Here is a 24202-nt window from a genome sequence, read left to right on the forward strand (position 1 = left end):
ATATTCTGCATAATCCTTGGTCCCTGCAATGGATCTTCAAGGTAAGAATTATCTGTTTTACAGATGAGAAACCTGAGCTTGATGACATACCCAAAATCCTATAACAAACACAGAGTTTGGATTCAAATCCAGGTCTGTCCAAATCCCAAGCCCTTTTTCTGCCCATGCAGTCCTCATTCTTTCCTCAGACCCTGCCCTAACTTGGCAGGATGAAAACCTCCTCTTTATGATCTTTTCAGGGTGGTTTTTTTTTTCCCCTCCTTGTCTGAGACTAGTGATGAAGTAACATGGAGTCTAAGTAAAAAATATCTTTGGGAAGACTGGGAGCCTTCCCAGCTTTAATCTGTGAATTTTAATCTGGGGACTGAGAGACCAGGGGCAGCTATGCTAGGGTTGACTTGTCACTTGGGTTCCCATTTACAGTCGTCCTGTGTGGCCTGGAGGAGAGTGTATTTCACCAGGGGCCCTAAGATCCATGTTCTGGTACAGGCAACACCTCTACCTGCTTTAGGGAGAACATCTACTCTGGCTGTAAAATGGAACTATTAATACCTGTCCTGCTACCCAGGGATGGGGGGCTAAGATCAAATGAGGGAATATGTTGTGATCTGATATGATCAGATTAGGTCATAGATGCCATAAAAGTTTAAAAATGGCAAAGCACCCCCTCCAATACACATCCCCCCCCACCCTGCCCCAGCATTAATGTAAGCTGGTATTTCTTTTTATTGTTATCATTGCCTCTCAGCAGAGCCTTCTCCCAGGGAAAGCCCTATAGTAGCAGGAGCTCCTAATAACGACCCAGGTTTGAGAACAGCCAGAAGGCGAGCCACACGAAGCCATTTAAAGCAAACCAGAGGAAGTCCAGTCTCTGACTATTTATTTTATGAAGTTAGCGGCTGGATATGTTAAGCAAATGTTTTCTTAATTGTGGCAGTACGAGAAAACAATGGGGCAAGGGCTGCCGGAGACCGGAGTATCTGGCCTCCACCCCCTCTAACCCCCCTCCCCCCAAATCTCTAGAGAATGACAGGAAAAAATTAAAGACAGGGCTTTTCTTTTCATGGTCACATGTCTACGCTGCTGCTGTAATAAGAACCTGCACCAATTAGAAATGTCTCACCTCCTTCCCTCTGCCCCTCCCCGGGCACATTTCAGAGCAGCCGGGGTTGTGGACTCCTGGAGTTTGCCAAACACAGCAAACACTGCTGTGTGAGCGGCTGGAAGGGGCTCTTTCCACTCCCACCTCCCTCCCTCCCTCCTCCGCTCCCTCCCTTCCACACTGTTTTCATTTACTAGGACTTCCTCCTCCGGGCGAGGGCGGGGGAGGAAAGACGCTGCTGGGCGCCCGGGGCGTGAGTGCGTGCGTGTGTGTGTGTGTGTGTGTGTGTGTGTGAGAGAGAGAGAGAGAGAGAGAGAGAGAGAGGAGTGAGTGGTGGAGTGTAAAATGCTGTAATGGGAGGAAACCGAGACGCGTCTGAGTGCCCGGGACTGCCGCGGCCGTTCTGATCGCAGTGGCACCTGAGCACACACTTCCTCGAGCAAGTGCGACCTGGATCTGCAGGTACGTGTGGCCGCCGGCCTGTCTGGGCAGTCTGGCTTGGGTGTGTGGTTAACGATAGAGTGAGGCAGCGGTCCAGGTCGGAGTCCCGGGGAGCGGGGAGCCCGGGGTGTGCGGGAGGCACCCGTGTGCGCTGAAGTCCGGCGGGTGAGCCGGGTGGGAGCGCCGGTCCCCGGGCGCCGGAGGGGTTGGACGCCCAGGCAGCGGCTGCTTCTCGAAAAGAGGACGGGTGCGGGTCTGAAGCCGAGGGCAGCCGTGGTGCTGCAGGTCGTGTTCAGACGCTCTGGCACTTGCCGGCCGCGTGTGGCGGGGCAGGGGCTGCAGGTCCAGTGGGTGTGGAGTACGGCTCAACCGTGGACGTTGGTGTCACGTGTGCTGTGTCCATTGGTGCCTGGCCCACAGCAGCAGGCACCTGGGCGCGCACACTCACACTGAAGGTGTTCCACTGCCTGGGCCTTGAGGGGCATAGATATGTGTGAGATGCCGGGTCCTTGCGCCTCCTCCCGGGGGCTTAGAGCGGCTCCGAGCCCGCCGCGGCGGTTCCCCGTCCCAGCGCGTCCGCACCCGCCGGGTAGGTGCTAGCCGCCGCGGGGCGTGCGGCGGGCGGGGGAGGGGAAACACGCCTCTCCTTGATGCGCGAGGCCCCGCCCCCTCCTCCCTGCCCGCTCACCTGGCCTCGGCCGCCCACCTGCTCGGTGGGAGGGGCGTGTCCGGGGGCGTGGTCTGGCGGGCCAGGCGGAGCCCGGCAGTGCCCGGCTGAGGGCGGGCGGCGCCTCATTCCAGGGATTCCTCGCGCTTCTGCGCTCGCGTCCGCCGCGGAGCCGGCTCGGCGCGCGCCGCCCGCGTGTGCGTGTGGGTGTGCGGAGGGGGAGTCGGTGCGGGAGCGCGGGCGCGAGCGCGCCTGTGCGTCGGCGCGCCCTCGGAGTGCGCCCCGCGCGCCCGGCGGTCCCGCCTCCACCTCGCGGCTGCCCCCAACGGGGCCCGGCCGGCCGGAGGCGGGCGAGCCCAGAGCCGCTCGGCGGTGAGTGCAGGAGGACCCGGCCCGCGAGGGCTGGCCTTTGGGGGAACTCCGGGTGGGCTGACTCAGGCAGGACTGAGGACGTCCTCCTGGAGGAAGGCGGCGGCTGGTTTTCGCGGGGCAGTTCGAGGCTCAGGGTTGGAGCCGAAGCTCCAGGGCTCTCAGAGGGAGGTCGGGCTCCTGGGGGATCCCGCGAGCAAGGCGTCCTGGGAGTGCGAGGCACGGGGCTGGGAAGGGGGCTCGGCGCGCCCTGTAGACGCTTGGTCCTGACCGGAGGCAAAGGAGGGCTGGGTGCAGGACTGCGGGAAGGGGCTGAGGATGGGCAGCTGGGACGGGTCTTTCTTCTCTCTTCCTATACTCCCTGACCCTCTCCAAAACAGAACGGCACACTCTTCCAGCACCGAGTGCAGGCCTCAACGAAACGCAAACGTCTTTACCTTTTTTTTTTTCTTTTTTTTTTTCCTTTGCTTAAAGTCTCCTTTGATTCCTGACACTGAGACATTGAAATGTCTTAGGTTAGGATGACAGTACTTGCTGGGGCTATTAACTTAGTTTCTTTGCACTTTACTGGCATATATTCGTCTATTTAATGTTGGAGATTTAAAAAATCTGTTTCACTTTGATCATTGGTGCTGTATGTTTGCTGGTTGTATTTCCTTCTTTGTGGTTAATAAGAACCAGCAGCCCCGGGGCCACTTCTAGCTTTTATCGCAGCTGGTTACTCCCTCTGTTTGAAAGGTACTATCTTCCAATTTGTAGATTTTGCAAATCTTTTTCTAAATCCAAGAATAAAGGCTTGTATTTGTTTCCTCTGAACTTTCAAAGACAAAACCAAGAAACGATAGTTTTCCTATTAGTATTTGAAGGTCCGTTTTGCATACCATTTTAGCATACCAAACTTTAACTCTTTCCTCTAGTCCACTAACTTGCAATGTTCATTGCTTCCTCCTTGCCGCGCATGACTGTGAGGAGTAGCGTGGGTAGTTGAAAGAGAGCTTTGGGGTACAGCTTAAGGCTGTACCGATGACTCGAACTTGGAACAAGTTGTTTATCGTCTCTAAATCTCAATGCTTTAATTTTAAATAATGTATTTGGAAATACTTTCCTTCAGAAGTTTGTTGTCTTATACTCAAGACACAATTTTGTGTTGGTTGATTGGTTGATTGTTTTTCTTCTGTGTGTTTCCTGTTGCATCTGGCTGAAAATCATCTCCCCCATGGTAGAAATGATGTAAACCCCTCAAATAGTTATTTGATTTTCGTGCACGTTTAATCCCAGGCTGATTTCCCCTGCCACTGTTTTTGTCACAGTTTGGGGCAGCTTGCTTTTGCTTTCCATTTGGAAGCTAACGCAAACTAATTTTTATGTTGACCAAACACAATACAATTAAGAAGATAATTCTGCTATAAATAACCATGGACTACATTCCAAAACTGAATGTTGTAGTAAAAACAGCTCTGGCTTATTTCTGGAGATTTGATTTTAACTCCAGTCTCTGTCACCTATTAAGTTTGTGACCAGAAGAAGTTACTTCTACTTACCCTTTGTATTTGATTTTCTTTCCGTGAGAGGGTAATAGTATTTGTTCCCAACATATCACAGAAGTCCAGGAATTAGCGGGAATAATGTGCTTTGAAAGTAGTTTGTATTATGTTATTATAGAAGCCTTTAAAGATTTGAGAGAGCTTCTTAATGACAGTTGTTGCCACTTCCCCCAACTGATTTAGAACTATGAATTTACCTGAAGAGTTTAACCGTTCTTACAGACACGATCATTATGAAACCAAAACTTTCACTTTTAGATGTTCTGTTTGACAAGAGCGCTGTAAGGGGAAATTCCTTTTAACTGCTTATGGAGTCAGCCTTGTTGAGAACCTCTGGTGGTTGCCAAAACAAATCCCAAGGAAGATTTTACTTTGTGTCTTTTCTCAGCATCTTTCCTGGGTAGTTTTGCCGTGCAGGTTCTAGTTTGCCTTCGTGAAATATAAGTAAAGTAACCATGACTTCATAAAATAATAAGAGTTGTACATTTAGGAGGTAAAAGTCACATACATTGGGGAAAATTTTAATGTAACTACAATTTCGACACTGTAGCGGTCTTAACACATATCAAGTCTGGTGTTTGGCCTGTGTTAGGTAAGCTCTTGCAGAACCTGGTGAGAGAAAATTTTTGTGTGTTAAGTTTGTGCATAACTGAAGCTCATTTGTGATTGTTTCAGGGAGGCCATCTAAACTAAAGGTAATGAAGTCGATATGTGAGAGCCTAATAGGAGAGAAGAGGGAATGCTGCCAACAGTCTGTAGCCATTTATATTCTGACCACGTTAAAACAACTACAGCAACAACAACTGCTTAGAAATTGGATTGCCAATGGGATGTCTGGGTGGCTCAGTCAGTTAAGAGTCTGCCTTCAGCTTGGGTGATGATCCCAGGGTCCTGGAATTGAGTTCCGTATCGGGCTCCTTATGGGGAGCCTGCTTCTCCCTCCACCTCCTGTTCCCACTGCTTGTGCTCGCGTGCGCACGCTCGCTCTCTCTCTCTCTCTCTGACAAATAAATAAGATCAAAAGAAAGAAGGAAGGAAAGAAAGAGAAAGAAAGAAAGAAGGGAAGGAAGAAAGAAATGGGCTGCCACATGTTGAGAGTATAAACTGCCAAGGTAAGAAAGGCAGGAGCTTAAGTGGGAGGTGCTGAAACCAGAAAAATTCTTGCTACCCGGGATGCAGTATGACAGCTGCTTTGCAAAGGAGGAAAACCTTGTAGAATGCATTGTCTCATGCCTCAGGTCTGATAGCCAGATACGGTGCATCCTTGGATTTCTGACTTCATCTACTTACCAAAATTTATTTGGAAGCCTGAAGCTGAGCTTGTAAGACTTTCTTCGTCACCCTGCACATGCACCGAGTGGTGAAAAATACGGGTCTCCCCAAGTGCACACTTCTCAGGCGAGATCAGACAAGGCAAACTACTCTGACTTCTTGTTTCAGCTCTCACACTGTACTCCCTACCTGGGGCCTATTGAGTGCCATATTTTTCTCCTTTGGGGGCTTTTTGTTGGTTTTGGTGTTTACAGTGGCCCTCCCAGCATAGTGTTCCCAGGAGCAAGGAGGCTGTGATGTGCCTTTTAGAAAAAATACATGGTGAAAATATGTGCGTTAGATAAGCTTCATTCAGGCATGAATTATAGCGCTGTTGGCCATAAACTCAATGTGAATGAATCAGTAATAGATATCACATAAAGTGTCTTTAAACAGAAACACACCTAAAAACAAGATTATTTGTTGATCAGTTGACAAAAATGTAACCAGTGGCTCAAAGGAACCTAACCATGTGCTTCTCTTAGGAGCAGTGGCTCAATGTTCAGTAACTCAGCATTCTTGGAGACTTTAGAGAGCATGGCTGCGTGAATGATGAGAATTGAGCATATATACTGATGCTGATAACTAGAGTGCTTCCTAATGGTGTAATGTGTCATGGATTAGAAGGTTTTATCTAGGCTTTAATAGGCTGAGTTGAGATTTTGGAGCAGTGGACAGTTAGACTTAGATATTATTGGAAGTATGCCACCTTAGACTTTGATGCAAATTCATGTCTTTCATTCTTGGGGGTAAAAGGTCCCTGAGAAGGATGCCTGGGTGGCTCAGTGTGTTGAAGATCTAACTCTTGATCTTAGCTTAGGTCTTGATCTCAGAGTTGTGAGTTTGGGCCCCATGTTGGGCTCCACTAAAAAAACAAACAAACAAAAAGAAACCCCAGAACAGGTCCCTGAGAGGAAGGGGGCACCTTAGGACTTGTGAATAGGAAATTCTAAGTTTCCAAATAAAAGAAATGGCTGGAACAGGCATATCCAGAGTAAACTAAAAATACCAGCCAGTTTCCTTTATTTCATATGCTGTGCTGTAGGCCAGCATATGAGCCACCCAGGCACCCCAAGGATACTTCATTTTAATCTGACAACAGTGTCCAGAAATGGTGGGAATCGGTAGTCTGCTCAGAAAGTCCAGACTTGAATTTTATTTTCTTTTACTTAGACACATGTTAATGCGGGCCCGTACGGTTCCTGGGGGATCCTTTGGGGGGAGATGAGTAGACTTCAGCCAGCAATGAGGATTTTTTTTACCAGCACCAGGCAGTCTCACATAAAAGGTCAGGAGATATGCTGTAACCTAAGTTTAGTTTTGCAACATTGGGCTTGTTATATACATGACTCTCAACTGGCACATGAGTTAGCTTTCGTACTGTCTGTGCAGGTGTAGAGCTGACACCGATACCAAGCTGTATTACAGGCTCCGAGGATTTAGTTTCTGCACAACAGCTCCTGTTGCCAGGGTCATCAAGACGACCAAATATCATATCCCCGGGAGGGGCGGTCAGGGGGGTCCATAGGGCCAAGCCTTGGGCCATTTTAGCATCGGAAAACCTGAAGTGGTTGAGTTGAGCATTGGTTCAGGAGTTTCCATCCAGAGTGGTACCCTTTACTCAGTCCCCGCTGTCTGGGATCTCAGTCTCCATTGAGACGATGGGAGGTGGAGACCAGGAATAGGAAGAGCCGAGTTGATGGCAGGCACCTGAGCTTACCTTGTTTCATCATCTAACGAATCCCACTTTGGAGGACCAGAGATGGACGGCTGCCCAACCTGTAGACTGCCTCCTGCAGAGCTTTTGTAGGAGGGGCCTTATATCATTACGGAAAGGGTATAAGACTGTCCCAGCTTGCCAGGTTTTATTAGTTTTCTAGGATGGAAGACTGCCATCAGCTGACTCTTATTCTGGGGCTTCTGTTTGAGATTGGTAAGCATCTAAAAGCCCAACTAGGGATTTTATACATAACGTATTTTCAATTCTCTGGAAATAAACATAGAACGTTTAGGCATATTGTTCAGATTTAATACACTTGGCCTTGGAATAGATTTTCAGGAGTGGCTATGAGTAGAAGTGAGGAACCGGGTGTAAGTGGAAGCTGGCCAGGCCCTGACACGGTACTTGGTGGGGTGCTGTACATGAGGCAGTAGGGGTCAGTTACACATAACAGCCCTATGCCCAGGCGAGGAACACAGGCCTGGCAGAGGATCCGTATGTTCATGCTCTTTCTTTGGCAGTATGACTTTTTTTTTAAAGGTTTATTTATTTGTCAGAGTGCGTGTGCCTGAACAGGGGGCGCTGCAGGAAGAGGGAGAAGCAGGCTCCCCGCTGAGCAAGGAGCTCAACCCAGGGCCCTATCCTAGGACCCTGGGATCATGACCTAAGTTGCAGGCAGCTGCAGACCTACTGAGCCACCCAGGCATCCCGACAGTATGACTCTTGGAAGAGTGTTTTGAGTAAGGGTTGGCCTCTCTTTAGTAGTGTGGTGTACAATTTACAGTTGTGAGAAATACAAATAAGGAGCAGATTTGAAAATACCATTCACTGCTCCCTAACAGTCTGTTGATCCTTGGGAGCTCAACAGCAGGTTCTCTTGAGCGTGACTAAGTGGAAACCGTCCTTCCTAATACTGAAATTGTTTGCAGAGCCTGAAGCCTTGAGGGCTTCCCTTTAATTGCTCTGTAGCTGTGGAGTGGGTGGTGGCCAGGGTCACTAGTTCCACTCTCAGAACCCGCTGACTGCGAGCATTTTTCCACCTGGCTTGCTTACCATTCCTGGGACTCCATGCCTGTCCCTCCTCAAAGAAAGTAAAATACGCCGTTTTCTCATTTGTAAGGGGCGGGGTGGTTTCCCATTGCCCGCTTTAGAAACTATGAAGTTATTGGCTGATGTATCTCAAGGTATAGGGGAAAGAACACAGACTGGAAGTCTTGCCTTGGTTGATGATGGAAGGGGTTTCTTTTTGGAAAGGGAGGTATAGCTTAATAAAACTAAAAATAAATAACTGCTTTTCTCCAGAAGTCTTTATGAAAATCAGCTTAAGTATAGTAAAAATAGCACGGATGGTGAGTCAGGGGACTTGGATTCTAGTCTTAGTTTCTTCAGGAAGTCACTTACGCTCTTGGCACTTGGGTTTTTCATCTGCAGAAGAATAGTAATAATCCTCTTTGGCCAACTTACGGTGAGAATCCAGTGAAGTAATTTTTCGTGAGTGTGTTTTGGAAAAGCATGTGCTCTACAGCCTTAGGTGGTGGCCGGAGTTCCGTTGTATCATTTAGTCCACAGGACAAGTTTGTGACTTAGAAAGTGAGCAACGTTATTGCCAGCTTCTTTAGGTGAGGGACCTTGGGCCTGGAGAGCTTGAATGGCTGGCCCATACAATCAGGCTTAGGCTTGTAGAGCAAAGCCTAGAACAAAGCAGTGGTTATTGACCGAACAAGTGAAAGTGTTAAAATAGGGCTCAAGTCCTGGCTCCATTGATTTAACAGATGGTAAAGTGTGAAAAGAAAAAAAGGATCGCACAAATGAGATATTTTCAGCAAGAACATAGAGGAATGGTTGAGAATTGGGTGTTAATGGGAAGAATGTGTGTTGCAAGATGTTAGTGGGGCATCAGCTGGACACACTATGGAGAAGAAAACAGTGAGGAGGGTCATGCTCGTCTGTATGATGTGCCCAAAGTCATGCTTCCATGTGGCTGCCGGAACCTGGTGATGATTTGGTCTTAAATTTTATTTCAGTTGTCCTTCTCACTGAGATGGACAGCTGGCCAAATTGACCACAGTGTGATATGTATTTGGTGTAAGTTACTTCTGTAAGGTCTGTGTATAGTTTGTTTTGTTTTGGATATAGTTTTAATAGAAATAGGAGATACACAATGAAAGCCTCTAAATTCTTGATGGCCAAAAGGGCCATAACCCCCTGCTATGGTGTGAGGGTTCATACTCCTAAGCTTGCCCTCCAGTTGTGCTTTATTAGCTGAGGCTGGTTTAGATTATCCCAGGAAGTGGCCCTGATTACAGGGGATAGAGGGATGGAGCAGGACCAATAGGAGTTAGAGATCCTGACTAGCGTGCATCTGGAAGCTGGAGGTGTCATCAGTATCTCAGGATAGTGATGTCTTCCTGTTTGTGTTTTTTGGCCAAGTGACAGTGTGGCAGGAACATCAGGAGGTTTGAATGTGCTTCTCCCCACCCCCACTGGTTTCCCGCCCTTGCTAGGGTGGTTGCTCCGTGTTCTCCTAGTCTTCCCCAAATTAATACGTAGCCAGGCCACCATTCCTGGCAGAGCCACGGAGTGAGGCAGGCCTGGTGCTGTAGCTTTCACCTGGGAAATCTCCTTAGAACATTTCTGTAACATATCTTGAAATTCTGTTCTCTTGCCTGGAAAAAAAAAAATCGAATACACCCTGTGATTCTATTTCCAAGATAGGTGCTTTTGTCCTCTTGTTGATCAAAAAGGGACAGTTCTTTGTGGAAGTCCAAAATAATGGCATTCAGATTTATAGCTGAGCTTTTCATTAGCACTGAATGTCCTACATTTCAGTAGCTTTAGAACTGATCTGTTATTCTCTATTCTCCACCTTAAGCTTTTTATTAGTTTTGGCAATAAGGGAGCTCGAAGTAGAGCATATGGGCTGGCAGAGAAAATACAGACCATTGCTTGCAAAATGAAACAAAATGTATGCTCTGTTCATGATGACTTATGGTCATATTTGTCAGCCATCCCCAGGAAAGGTAAATGGATAGATTGGAAATGAGTTGCAATAGGGTAGAACAGCTTCGCAGGTGCACATGATGTCTTTTTCCAAAACCACTTTCTTTTCACTTGAATGATGTTATGTTTCAGGTGTGAGCATTTCAAGTGATTGCATTTTTGGTTACCATGATACTATAAAGTGGAAACCATCACGGAAAGGAGAACGTGCTACTGGGATATACCTGGCTTTATTTTCTGGATGCTGCGTAATCTTTGGCAAAAGGTAGTAGATGATTTACGGTTCATAAAGGATGTATAGTAAACCAGGCTTCTCTCTCCCCTGTGTAAGACCATTCAGCCTTGCACTGAGAATAAAGTCTCGGTTTGTCATACTAGTCACTACTTTGCCCCACCTTCTGGCCTCTCTCCTGTGTTCCCTGAACTGAGGTCATTCCCTCCACATCTCCAAGCCCAGCTTGGGTTTGTCTTGGGTGTTTTGCAAATGCTCTTTGTCTCCTTCTCGCCTGCCTCCCTTTGCAAGACTAATTCCTCTCCTTGAGGTCTCAACTTTCCTTCATCTCAGAGACGTTGCCGTGTAAAGTGGTGGTCAGCACCCTTTTTCAAAACATTTACCATCATCATTTGCAGTTTATTTAATATGTTTGCAAAAATTTGACAAAGATTATTTTAATACATATAAAGCCCATCCACTTCTCATAACACCCTGTGAGGGAGGTAATAGGAATTCATATTCCCATTTTACAGACGAGGAAACAGACTCACAGAGGTAAAGTCATTTTCCAGGGACACGCAGATAGGAAGTGGCTGAGCCCAGTTCAAACTCAGATGGTTTGGTGTCTAAAGATCATCCTCTTTTTTTTTTTTTTTTTTAAAGATTTTATTTATTTATTTGACAGAGAGAGATCATAACCAGGCAGAGAGGCAGGCAGAGAGAAAGGAGGAAGCAGGCTCCCTGCTGAGCAGAGAGCCCGACTCGGGGCTCTATCCCAGGACCCCGAGACCACCACCTGAGCCGAAGGCAGCGGCTCAACCCACTGAGCCACCCAGGCGCCCCTAAAGATCATCCTCTTAAATAACCACTATGCTAACTTGTCTCTCGGTGTGGTGTGACCTCCATCAAACACAGTAACCATTGTCTCCCTCCAACTCCCACAACTTTACTAACATGTTTTTTTTTTTTCTGCGTTGTGAATATTGTAGAGCTGTAAAACCCATAAGTTTTTTTTTTTTTAATTTTTCATAAGGTTTAAAAAAATTTTTTTTATTACTGTTTTCTTCCACCTGTATTTGCTTAGGTCTTTTGTGGCTGGATAGTTGCTGGCCTTCATCTCCCACCTGTGTATATTGAACCAGCCCCTATTGTCCTTCTCTCACACCTGGTTCCTATAGAAGCCTCCTGACTGATCTGCTTCTAGTGACCTCTCACTTCACTCTGTCATGTCAAACCATCTTCTCCAGAACTGCTGAACAAGAATCTCATTAATATCAGATCACCAGCCTGCTCAGAGACTAAATAGTAGCTGCCTCTTGCCTACTATGTTCAGTGTAAACCCGTCCAGCTAGCCTTTGGCTTGTTCCTACATGCACCCACATTGTGCTCACCCACACTTAGCTTCTCCTGCTCTTAACCAGGACTCTCTGTTCTGACCAGAATGGTCTCAGTTTCCCTGTCTTGGGTTTTCATTCCTGTCTCTGCACCACTCCTCAGGCTTTTGATCCAACATGACTGTACATGTAAGGATAAGACAGGGTCCTTGCACCCAGGAGATACTCGGACACTGCGAGCCAGGTGAGTAAGCGAGGTCAGGGAGGAGCATGACAGCCTGAGGGAGAGAAACTAGGGAAGGAAGATCTTTGAAGTGGCTTTTTGAAGCACACACGTGTCTGCTCGAAGTAAAGAGTAAATGTTCACAAGGTATACACTTCAGCTGACACTGATCTCTCTTTTATCACACAATACACACTCTGGTTTTAAACTATATCTTGTCTTTTATTATGCTCTTTTAAATTTGTCTGTTCGTTACCCCATTCCTTTAAAAAAATTTGTCTGTTAACCTATTCCTTATACTTTAGGTTCGCCAATAAGATCATAACTCTTTGAAAGCAGAGATTGTATCTTCTGTTTCTCTTTTACTTCTCCTGAGTACTTCCCTGAACTCAGGATAATTGCGTAATAAAAATTGTGTTTTTTTTTGTTTTTTTTTTTTTCATTAAATAAGGCTCTAGCAGATGGCAGGTGCCTTGTAGGTGAACCTTAAACACCTAACCTCTTACCTGCCTGCTTTGAACGTTAAGTTGCTTGGAGGTTTGGATTTCATGGTATCTGAGTAAATTTAAATATGTAATGTCCTATGATGCTAGAATTCTGCATCTACTTCTTTGTGTTATTTGATGTTTTTATGTTTTGGTATTTTGCTTCTGTGTGTAACACTTATGTGTATAATTTTCGTAACTTAAGGGATATGTTAACATATATCTGTTTGAGGTTAGAATTTTCACCAGGTGAGAGGAGAGTTAAGACTGTGTGATTGGGACGGGTATGTCCTTCAAAAGCTTTGTCCTTCAACTTCACCGGGAAATTAAGGAATTTGAGTCTAAATACTGTATTATGGAGTAGAATGTTTATCAGCATTAACTTAATCAGAATAAAAGACTTTAAGCCCAATTCTTGCCTGAATAGGAAACTGACTTAGATGAAGAGAATATAACTGAGTTCTTGAGAGTTGAGCAAACCTTTTCCTGTCCTTCTGTTCAAACCTTTCTTTGCTTTCTCTACCTTTGAACAAGTTCAAAAGGCCTTACTCTCAAGAGATGATCTTTTCTATTTTACCAAGAAGATTAGGAATGTGAATGTCATTTTTTTTTTCCTTCTGATTTTACTCATGTTCCCTTGTCTCTGGAAAAAAAAAAAAAGACATGAACTGTGGTTGATGACATTGCTGCCTCCCTGACAGCCTGCTTTGACTTTCCACTTACATCTTCCCCTGCCCCCCACTACCCCATTTCTGGTATTGCAATTTATTTATTTTCCAACCCCCTTCACCTATCCCCTTCCCCCTCCCCCTGCAACCTCCAAACTGTTTTCTGGCTCTGAGTTTGTTTTCTAGGTTTCACATTGGAGCGACTCTCCAGTATTTGTCTTTGCTCCTATTTCCAGACCTGTCAGTTTGTCTCCGGTGTTCTCCTGTCCCCACAGCTCCTGTAATGCTGCAGAGCTGTATCTTTCCAATTGTTTACCTTGCCTTTGGCTTCCCATTCCATAGAATGGGACTACGTGGTGCTACCAGGATAATTTTCATAGAACACGTCGATGACCAAGCTAGTTCTCTGCTCAGAGATTTCAGTGGCTCCTTAACACACACAGGATCAAACCCAAGTCTCATTCTGTCCACAGTGCGGCCCCAGTCAAAACTCCCATCCCTGTCTCTTACTTCCTGTCCTTGGTTTACTTTTTTTTTTTTTTCCTAGCCAATCAGGGCAACTTGTTCCTGAATAGATTCTTCTTTTGTTCTTTGGAAGAACTTATATATCCATACTTTAGAGGCTGTTGGTTCTGTTTTCCTCACAAAGTCTTTCAGAATTCGTTTGTATTTTTTTTTCATCTTTATTTCCTTATTTCTATAGGGCTATTTATACCACTGTTTTGGTACTTAGCATGTCTTCCCTTAATCCATTATTTTCCCAAGTGTTCCCAGTAGATGTTTTAAGTTAAAAGAATGGTGCAATTTGAGCCATCAAAAGAAATGAAATCTTGCCATTTGCAACAATGTGGTTGGAACTAGAGGGTGTTGTGCTGAGCGAAATAAGTCTATCAGAGAAAGACAGTTACTATATGATTTCCCTGATATGAGGAATTTGAGAGGCAGGACGAGGGGTTGTAGGGGGTAGGAAAGGAAAAAATGAAACAAGATGGAATCGGGAGGGAGACAAACCATAAGAGACTCTTAATTTCACAAAACAAACTGAGGGTTGCTGGGGGGTGGTGGTAGGGATAGGATGGTTGGGTTATGGACATTGGGAAGTGTATGTGCTATGGTGAGTGCTGCGAATTGTTTAAGAATGATGATTCACAGACCTGTACCCCTGGGGCAAATAATACATTATATGTTAGTAAAAATTAAAAAAAAAAAAAGGATGGTGCAATTTAAGAGATTTCTTTTTTCTTTTCTTTCCTTTTCCTTTCCTTTCCTTGCCTCTTTCCTTTCCTTGCCTCTTTCCTTTTCTTTCCCCTCTCCTTTTTTTTCCCTTCCCCTTTCCTTTCCTTTCTCTCCATGCCTGTGTTGAGACCCTGAGGTTGAGAGTGACACGCTCTACTGACTAAGCCAGCCAGGCACCCGAGGGATTTCATATGTACAGAGCTCCTATCCCCACTTACTATGCCTCACGCAGAAGGAAGGCATAGCAACATATTTGAAGCACAGGAAGGAAAATAAGCAGCTTTGGTTTACTTCAGCATTTCCCAAACTGCTAAAGATTTTTTTTCTTATAAAATACGAACATATAGTGCAAAACACTTTGGAAAATACTTAAACTAGATTCTTGTAGGCCTGTCTGTTGTACAGATTGGAAACTCTTTGAAAATAACCACTGGCCTTTTATTATTTTCCTGCCTTAGCACCTTGTAGATAGTTAATGTTTATTAAATGAAGTTGCATCGCTTCTCAGCCTTTTGGCTAAGACCAAGTGTAAATGAAGTTGCATTGCCAGGCAAGACTTAATGTTTCTTTGGAGACTTGAAATATATTAACAAAGAAAGCTGATCTGCCATGTCTTGCAAGTGACACGTAGACAGTCAGTACTCAGTGCCTTTAAAAGGGTGTACTTAAGTTGCACTAATAGGGTGTGCCTATTTTTCCAATAATTGTGTGTGCCTGTGTTTGTGTGTTCATGTGTGTGTGCATGTGTACTTGTTTAAATAACCCAGAAAAGGAAAATTGGGCAAAGTGGCCTGATTTTCTAGGTTTTTCACCATCTTTGAATCTTTTGCAGTCTTTGCTTTTATATGTATGCTGTAATTTAAGAAAACAAAATTTAAAGTAAAACCTAGGCTTATTAAAAAACAGCACTAGGGGCGCCTGGATGGCTCAGTGGGTTAAAGCCTCTGCCTTCAGCTCAGGGCATGATCCCAGAGTCCTGGGATCAAGCCCCACATCGGGCTCTCTGCTCCACAGGGAGCCTGCTTCCTCCTCTCTCTCTCTCTCTCTCTCTCTGCCTGCCTCTCTGCCTACTTGTGATCTCTGTCAAATAAATAAATAAAATCTTTAAAAAACCACAGCACTAGGTAAATTGGTGATGGGTTGTGGTGATAAGAAGTACCATACAAGTATGGTATTTTATTTATTTTTTAAAGCATTTTATTTATTTTGGAGGGAGAGGCAGAGGGAGAGGGAGAATCCCAAGTAGGCTCCACACCCAGCATGGAACCCAACTGAGATCATGACCCAAGCTGAAACACAAGAGTCGGATGCTCAACCGACCAAGCTACCCAGGTGCCCCCATAACATGATATTTAAAAACCAAGATTCCTATTGTAATGGAAAGTACCAGTTAGCATTGGAATTCACAGACCTTTCATGAATACATCGAATATATAGTGATACGGTCATGCAGAGTCTCGGCTAAGGAGGTGAATGAACAGAACTGTTCAATCTTAGTAATTTTTGTTAAAACTAGTAAACCAACAACACACATCACCACAACAGAATCTCAGACTGGTAGTAATACTACGTTCATAGAGCAGCCTTTGTTCTGAAGCTGTTTTTTACTAGGTATGTCTGTATGGGCATGTTATTATGCACATGCATAAAGGTTTATAAGCGCAAATAACATGGGCATGAATATTCACAATATCCCTTCTTTTAGCTCTAAAACTAACTGCTTCCTGGAATCAGCAAGGTTGAGCTTAGTAGACAGAATGGAATTTAACCCTTTGCTCTAGCTGTGCCTGGACCAAATCCACTGAATTTCTTCAGATTGGGAAGAATTTCATCCTCTGACCCTTGATTTGCATGTGGTGGGGGAATCCTTCTAATTGTTAACGACCGCAATTCTAAATGAGTCCTTTGAAGTCTCTTTAAGTTCTTTATTCTCTTTTTTTCCTTCTAGGCTTCAACCAGGAATGGAGACACCATTGGATGTTTTGTCAAGGGCAGCATCTCTGGTGCACGCTGATGATGAAAAACGTAAGTCAGAAACCTGTTTTAAAGTGCTTTTTACCTATGGCCTCTTGTCTCCTGCATTATAATAGACTCATGTGTTTCTCCATGCAGTTCATTTTGGTTGTTTTCTTCAGGGATAACAGCTTAGTACTCTCAATTTTATTTTCAAATGCTAGAACATGTAAGTTTTATAAATGTCATCTTTGGATGCTAGAGCTCTAAGGGTTAACTCAAGGAATTCTTGGCCTTTCTGGCTTCCTGGCTCTTGAGTGGAGATAGTCCTTAAGTGTTTCTGGAAGTTTAGATAAATGTATGTTGCTTGACAGACTAATTGACCAGGAGAGAATTAGAGGTGGAAAAAAATCAAGATCATTCCTGTCATAGGAATATGCAATGCATATAGTGAAAAACAGTCTTGAAAATTCCATTTGTATCGGTGAGAAAGAGCAAATATTGGGGAAAAATTCACTAATGTGGTGGAGGACAGATGAAAAGGAAAGAGAACATGACATGGTCCTCCATGAGATAACACCACAATGCATTAAAGTGGTTTTCCTGCTCACCCTAAGGTATATTTGTGGGTTGTTTTTTTTTTTTTTTTTAAAGATTTTATTTATCTATTTGACAGAGATCACAAGTAGGCAGAGAGGCAGGCAGAGAGAGAGAGAGAGAGAGAGGAGGAAGCAGGCTCCCCGTGGAGCAGAGAGCCCGATGTGGGGCTTGATCCCAGGACTCTGGGATCATGCCCTGAGCTGAAGGCAGAGGCTACCCACTGAGCCACCCAGGCATCCCGGTTTATTTGTTTTTAAACGTTCTTGTTCAGTGTTAAAATTGCTCCCTGAACAATATTTGTGAGAATGACTGGGGACAAAGTTGTGTTCTTTTCCTAAACAATAAAATGCTAATAACAAAAGAAATATCTGAGGTTGGGCTTTTATACATTATAAATTCTTAAAGGTGAACTGCTTTCGAGCTTAGTGCTTAATGAATTGGCAGGCTGGAAAGTGCTTGTCCTTAAAGTGTAAGCTCTGCCTTTTCATGGGCCAAGACTTTTGGTTTTCTGAGCCTTGGTTTCCTCATTACTAACATGAAATGGCAACGCTTTAGAAGGTATTTGTGAGGATTCAGTGAGGTATTGTATGGATGGTGCTTATCTTAGCTCTCAGCTCCTGATGGGGACTGCCACATTCTGTGCTCTCTTGGCACTTTGTCGGCTTCTGGTAGGATTTATTCTCGCCTCTGTATTTATCAGTGTGTCTGCATCCTCCCACCCTCTCTTACTACCAACACTCTTGCAAGGTTATCTTTAGACTAGTGATTGGAAGAGATAACAAGTAGAGGGTTTTTTTTTTTCTTTTCAATTCTTACATAATTTACATTTACTTAACTTTTGATTGTTCTGAGGATATAAACTACCCTTTGGTGTGGTATAATTATCCTTTGCTAAGGAAATTGAAGCTCAGGGATGTTAAGTGTCATTCCCAAGGACCCTGAGCTAAGGAGAGGTAGCTCAGGTTGTAGGCTTTTATCTAACCCACAAAAACTCCTTTAAGCCTCTAAGATTGCAATACATGTTATTGACTTGAATAGCTAGTTACAAGCTTCATTAAGTATGAAGGTAGTTACTTTAGAAGTTTTTATACTTTATAAGATAGTATTTTAAATTTGTTTTATAATGCCCACGTTTACTTAGGATTAGTAAAACAAGATGGTGTTTATACAAATAAAAAATAAAAGTAATGACCTCGGGACAGCCCTTTGTGTCTTGGGGGTAGAGAGTAAAAGTTTCTTCTTTTTTTGTGCTACTTTCTCAGGTTCAGCCCTGGAACCCAGCTTCAGGGGCAGTGTGTTCAGGCTGGAGACCAATTCAGTGAGCAATGATTGGACAGACACTGCCTTTATGGAGCTGATGAACTTAACTCTTGCAGCTGTTAAATGTATAGTAGGGGGAGACTGGGCATACTTGGTGATAAAAATAGAATGATAATTTCAAGGGCTAGAGGAATTCTTACTTACCTCCTGTGTTTAACACAGCAGTTAGTGATTTGCAGAGTCAGGATCTATGCATATGCAAGGCCAGAAAGATCACAGAGTAGACTTTATTCTGGAATATTCTTCTTTGGACTCTCGTGATTCCAATTGGTTTAGGAATGGGCTGTCATGATTCCGGAATCCCTCTGAAATAATTTCAGTTTCTCAGGATCCTTTTTTATATTTATTTATTTATTTTTAAAAAGATTTTATTTATTTATTGGACAGAGAGAGAGATCACAAGTAGGCAGAGAAGCAGGCAGAGAGAGAGGGGGAAGCAGGCTGCCTGCTGAGCAGAGAGCCCAATGAGGGGCTCCATCCCAGGACCCTGAGATCATGACCTGAGCTGAAGGCAAAGGCTTAACCCACTAAACCACCCAGGCACCCCCCTTTTTTATATTTAAAGAAGAGGAAAAAAGTCCAAAGATGTCTGTAATCATTATTATTAACATGTAGACAACATTTTTAGAAACTTTTTTTTACAGTGGTGGTGTGTGGATCACTACCCATGAGAGCACAGAGTTCAAAAACTAGGCATTTGTTGTATTTTTTGTTATCTAGTAATGGAAGTATGGTGAAAACTTATGCAGTTTATAGGCAAAGTTGAGCATTAAGTTCAGAGTCTTCCAGTAGATTTCTTAAGACCTACTTGGGCTTGTTCAGCCTGAATCAGCTTTCTCTGCCCCAGATTAATTCTATTTTAGCTTTTGTTATAAATTGCTGTTACACTTAACATTCTCCTCAACACTTTAAGAAAGTCTAGTGTAGGTAATCTGATTTGGGTGTCTTATTACAAACAGAAAAATGTCCTACTACTTGAGATCAGTTTCCCGACTCCTGTAGGTGACCTGAATGATTGTCTTCTCTTTGGCTCACAGAGAACGAGAAACTCAGGCATTTTTGAAGATGTTATTGTTTGAGCATTTGAAGAGAACAGTGGCTATTAGGACTCGAGTCTATAATACCTGATAGTCTTAAGGCTTCATTATGTCTACTAGCAGAGAATAAAAGAAATATCTCAATGGTACACTGTAGAGCTGAAGTCAATAGTGAAATGGTGGTTTTGTAGTAACACAATAGTGATTTATCTGGATGGCCTAGAAGGAGTACATTTACTTAAAATAATTATTCCACTGCTCATGAGACATTGATTTAATCAGCATCCAGGGTAATCCTGGAAGGTACTTATGAAAATACAATGTGAGATTGCCCGTTTTCCATGTGCTGGAGGAATCTCTCCTTACAGTCGTGATTAATGCTGGAGCTGGGAACACCCCAACCTTTTGCTAGGTCTGTTTTTTAGCAGTCAAAATTGAACAAAATTTGAGGACAGGACACTTAGACACTGAGGTTTATGAGCACAACACTTTGTTGCGTCTTTAACACAATACTTCATTTTATTGTAATGTGTACAAAATATTTTTGGTAATTTTGTTGGGGTAGATTCTGATGGTAAGATGTTCTTGTGTCTGCTGACTTCTTCACTTAGATTAAAATAATTTTAAGAAATGTGTGGTTTTGGTTTTGAGGATTTTGGTGGAGGGGATAGCACTTTTCAATCCGCTCTGATGAGCATGTCTATGATCAGAAAAAGTGGGATAAGGTTGGTGTGGCTGATGTGGAGAGAACAGGACAGGAAGTTGGCCTTGGCAGGAGTTGCCGTACCTGCCAGCACCTAGAAATTCTCCAGCTCCTCTCTTGCGGAAGGTCAGTGAAGTTTGATCATAAATTACCATAATCCTTCTAAGGAAGTAAAGCACTGCCAGGCTTGCAAGCTTTTCTTATTTGGGGTGGGGGTGGGGGTCTGATGCCCCAGATGCATGGGATATTTTCATGTATATAGATTGTGGTCTATTTTGCCTTAAAAAGGAAGAAAGAAGCCTGTCTGATTAATTATAACATAATGATCAATTGCACTCACCTACTGTTTTCTCAGGTAAATTTCCTTCCTGCGAGATTGTGACCAGCCTTTGCATCAATAAAGTATCTGGTTGTGGTGTGCACAGGTTGTGGGTGCTTTTGCCATCACTTTGCTTTGATAAGCTCAGCGGGGCGGGCTCCTGATTTGTTTCTTTCTTCCTCTCCTCTTAGTCTCCTGTTTTTCCTCTCAGCATCTGTTAGGGTGGTTTTCAAACATTTTTGCCAATGCACACAGTACAAAAGCATTGTGACCCTTGTATTGATATATTGACATAAATGATACAAAAGCTGCATGCAACAAAGATTACCCTGATTTGCATGGTGAGATGCCTGTTTTGTTCTTTATATTTTAGTTTATTTAAAGGAGAGTGGGGTCATGACTCATTAAATAGACTTTAGGATCCACTGATGAATTGGGGCCTGCACTTGAAAGAACATGATTCAGTTATATCTCCTTTGTTGGATAAACTTGCTGCTGGCTCCTCCCTTAATGTACTGGGAAGACCTGACTAACACATGGGTCATGAAGATATCGTGAGCACGTCTGAATACTCTGGTATTCAGACATGCTGGAATAGATTGGTGACTAGACAGGAGTGACATCATCAGATTCTCTTTCAAGAGTACTGGAGGACTTGGCACGCCACTTGTGAGCAAACGTGACTATTCCATTAGAGGCAGTTCCTCCCTCTTTCAGCCTCTGTTGTTCCCAAATTTTAGAGGGGTGCTCAAGAAAATGGTCATTCTCCTTTGCTTAAATTTATTTAGTTCCATCTTGTTCCCTGAAGTGTCCTCCTAGCTGTACCATGGCTGTGTTGAGATTGCCTAGTAGACCTTAATTGAGAGGACAGCCACCTGATCATCTGTAGCCTAATTTGATGGCTTTGATCACTGCATTAGTGATTTTTATTCTTCATAGCTTAAAACACCCAAGAGGGATACTGTGTATTTCCATTCATGACAGTGGCTTGTTGTGGCAGTGATTTCCAAAGAGAGGAGGAAGGGGTGTTTGTATGCATTCTGAAAATGCCTTACCAGGTGATTCTGTTGTTGGATCCCTTCTCCCAGCTGAGTTAATGGTCTCATGATACTGTGGGCAATTCTGGATCTGGATCTTGAAGAAGGAGGGGCTGGGTCCTCCTAAGTGTGAGGTGCTCTAAAATTCCTTGGCTATCATATGCTCTTCCACCAAATGCACCAGTGGTTTATATTTTGTCCCATTTCCTCTATCGTTCTCTCTCTCATATATATGTGCATATATTTGTATAAATATGTATATATATATACATATATATGCAGATTATTTTTCCTGAAACACTTGAGAGCAGGAGATATCATGCCTCTGTACTCCTAGGTACTTCAGTTATGTATTTCCTACACATGAGAACGTTCTCTTGCATAATCACAATATGGTTATCCTTATTAAAATGTTACTTGAATATATATAAGCATAAAACTAGGCATAAAATCTTTATGCATATAGCTTTTTAGCAACTTTTAACCAGAATATGAATTTATAATTTAAATGCAGCCATAAAAGTTAGCCGGGATATGGTGAATAGTAATCTGCTCCAACTAAAGCCTGTTTCTCCAGTGTGGTCCTGCTTCCATGCTGGATTTGATTCTTCAGTGTCAGGTGCCTGTACTGCAGAAGTGTCCTTTGACACAGGTTCTTCCCCGTGTTGGTCTTTGCAGATTCTTCTAAAATACTCTATTGTACAGATGGTGGTAACATAAGTTGGCCTTCTTTTAGTGCCTGTTTGGATTTCATATTAGGCTTATTTCTATCCTTTTCTCATTAGGCCAGGAAGAAATGCAGAGAGTCCCTGAATCATGTGCCAGTACCTGGTTGTACAGCAGATGTCTGATTTTTTTCCCCCCCAGATTTTCCTTTTTGGAAGTAAGCTCTGTGGCCCACATGGGGCTCAAACTCACTACCTGGAGAAAATGCTCTCTTGACTGAGTGAGCCATTTGTTCCTGCTTATGTCAGATTTTTTAAGATTCTCATTAAAATAACAACACAAGTTAAAATTCCTCACAGACTTCTGAGTTTTGTCTATGGACCTCAGTTTAATCACTGTATTACCTCATTTAGTTCTCACAAAAACCCTATTAAGTAGGTATTCTGATTAGTTCCATTTTATAGATAAGGGAACTGAGGCTTATAGAGTTTAAATGATTTGGATACTAATTATAGTAATTTGTTATACTAATAAATAAGGATCCACAGCTGGTAGTGGCTGTGCTGAGATTTGAACTCAGGCAGTGCGACTCTGAAGCCCATGCCCGTAATTTCTCTGCTGTCTGCCTTCTCATTGAAGACTGGGTTGCTGAGTAAATGCATGAATGCATACATACATACACACACATATAACTTCTGTAAAGCCCACCTCCACTAATAAGTTAGCCAAGAGGTTTTTCTTTGGAAGATGTTTCCCAACCAGTGAAATAGCATTTCTTGAGTATTAAGTAGCTGCAATCAGCCAGATGTGAGGAGGGGTGGTAGCTTGTTATTCAGGAGCTGCAGGGACCCTGCCGTGTGTGTCCGTGGCTCAAATGCTGGCAGCCACAGAACTCTTTCTATGGAGCTGCCCTTTCTGATAAATCTCTCTCAGTTAAGATGCTCTGATGGGGATGGGCGGCCTCCCAGAAGAACAGATCCCTTATTGCCAAAGTAGTTCAAGTCGAGACGCGATAACCACTGTTGAGAGTCATTATAGGAGAGACTTGGTTGGGGGGTGGGTGGCCACACTGGCTGACCTCAGGTCCTGTGAGTCTGTTAGATCCTAGACTTACTCAAGGCCAGGATCCTGTTCCATACTGCTTTGTATTCCAAGCTTGTACCATTTCATACATATGGTTGGCATTTAATAAACATCTGTTGGTAATAAAGTAACCACTGTAGTGAAAGGCTCATCTCTAAGGATTAATTTATTTTACACTAGCAAAAATGACTCATTATAATTATCACTATTACTATTAATAATGTACAAATTGAAAGGAGTACTGTATTCCACTTGATAGCAATTAATAGTTGGTGAAACATTTTCATTTGACGGTTGTAACAGGAACTTTTGTAGTAGGCTGGGTGGGAGATGTCAGAGAAAAAAAATTAAGCCTGAAAAAGTTGGATGCCTAAATCAAGATTAAAGTGTTAAAAAAAAAAAGTGTGTCCCTTCTCTCAATGCCTTCATGTGATTGCCAAAGACGTGTCCTCTGTTCCTGAGGAGGGCAGTAGATTCCAGGGGAGGGAGGCACTGCGTCTTGGGAGAGCTTGCCTCCTCCTCTGACTCCGTGTTCCCAAGCCTCTTTTGGATTTTTGAAATTAAGGACTGTATTTACTGCCCTTTCCAAAGGTTGGAGTCATTAATAATATGCTTTGTGCTTTCAATTATTTCCCCTTTTGTGAACAATGGCATTGAAAATGTCATCTCCCAGAAGTTTATTTTACTTTTAGAAGGTCCATGAAGCGTAAGGTGGGAGAGTATTTCTGTGCTAACTTAAGACACTCTAGGTGTGGTCAGCTGCTTTAATCAAAGTTTGCCTCTCAGGATAAGCACCTGGCATATAATCAGAAGGGCTCCCCTCCAGAGACAGCTATTACAAATGTCTCTGCTATTTTTGTACTTTTATATCAGCTCAAATTAGCATAATAAATGTTAGAAATGGATCTCCACTGGTGAAAATAATGGCTCGTTAATTAGCATAATGGATGTTCGAAATAGATTCTTCTCCCGAATAGCTCTTCAGCCACTTGAGGGTGATTTATTATGTTTCCTTTAAACCAATATTTCTCAGTCTTTAGAAATCCATGCTTTCCTTTAATACACATAAAAATGTAATGAGCTACTTTAATGTCTTTTGGAATTCAGTTTAAAATGTCAGAGTCAAGAATCCTTGGATGAAGTACTTATATTTTTCATATGATACCCATC

The 24202-nt window shown here is 43.5% G+C and overlaps 1 protein-coding gene across 4 annotated transcripts in view; it reads left to right on the plus strand.

The window, feature by feature from the left end:
* The first annotated feature begins 1185 nt into the window (after positions 1 to 1185).
* The window catches only part of VGLL4 (vestigial like family member 4), a 160072-nt gene continuing 137055 nt past the window's right edge, over positions 1186 to 24202 (plus strand). The window contains exons 1-2 of one of the 4 annotated variants that reach the window (XM_047744579.1): positions 1186 to 1564; positions 16263 to 16339. In XM_047744579.1, coding sequence (XP_047600535.1) covers positions 16276 to 16339 — 64 coding nt within the window. In that variant the 5' untranslated portion in view covers positions 1186 to 1564; positions 16263 to 16275. Of the gene's footprint in view, positions 1565 to 2381; positions 2583 to 5216; positions 5236 to 16262; positions 16340 to 24202 lie in introns of those variants that run through there. The other 3 variants (XM_047744605.1, XM_047744589.1, XM_047744597.1) reach the window with 3 other exon arrangements.

The sequence above is a fragment of the Lutra lutra genome, chromosome 1 (assembly GCF_902655055.1).
Source record: "Lutra lutra chromosome 1, mLutLut1.2, whole genome shotgun sequence".
Lineage (NCBI taxonomy): Eukaryota > Metazoa > Chordata > Mammalia > Carnivora > Mustelidae > Lutra > Lutra lutra.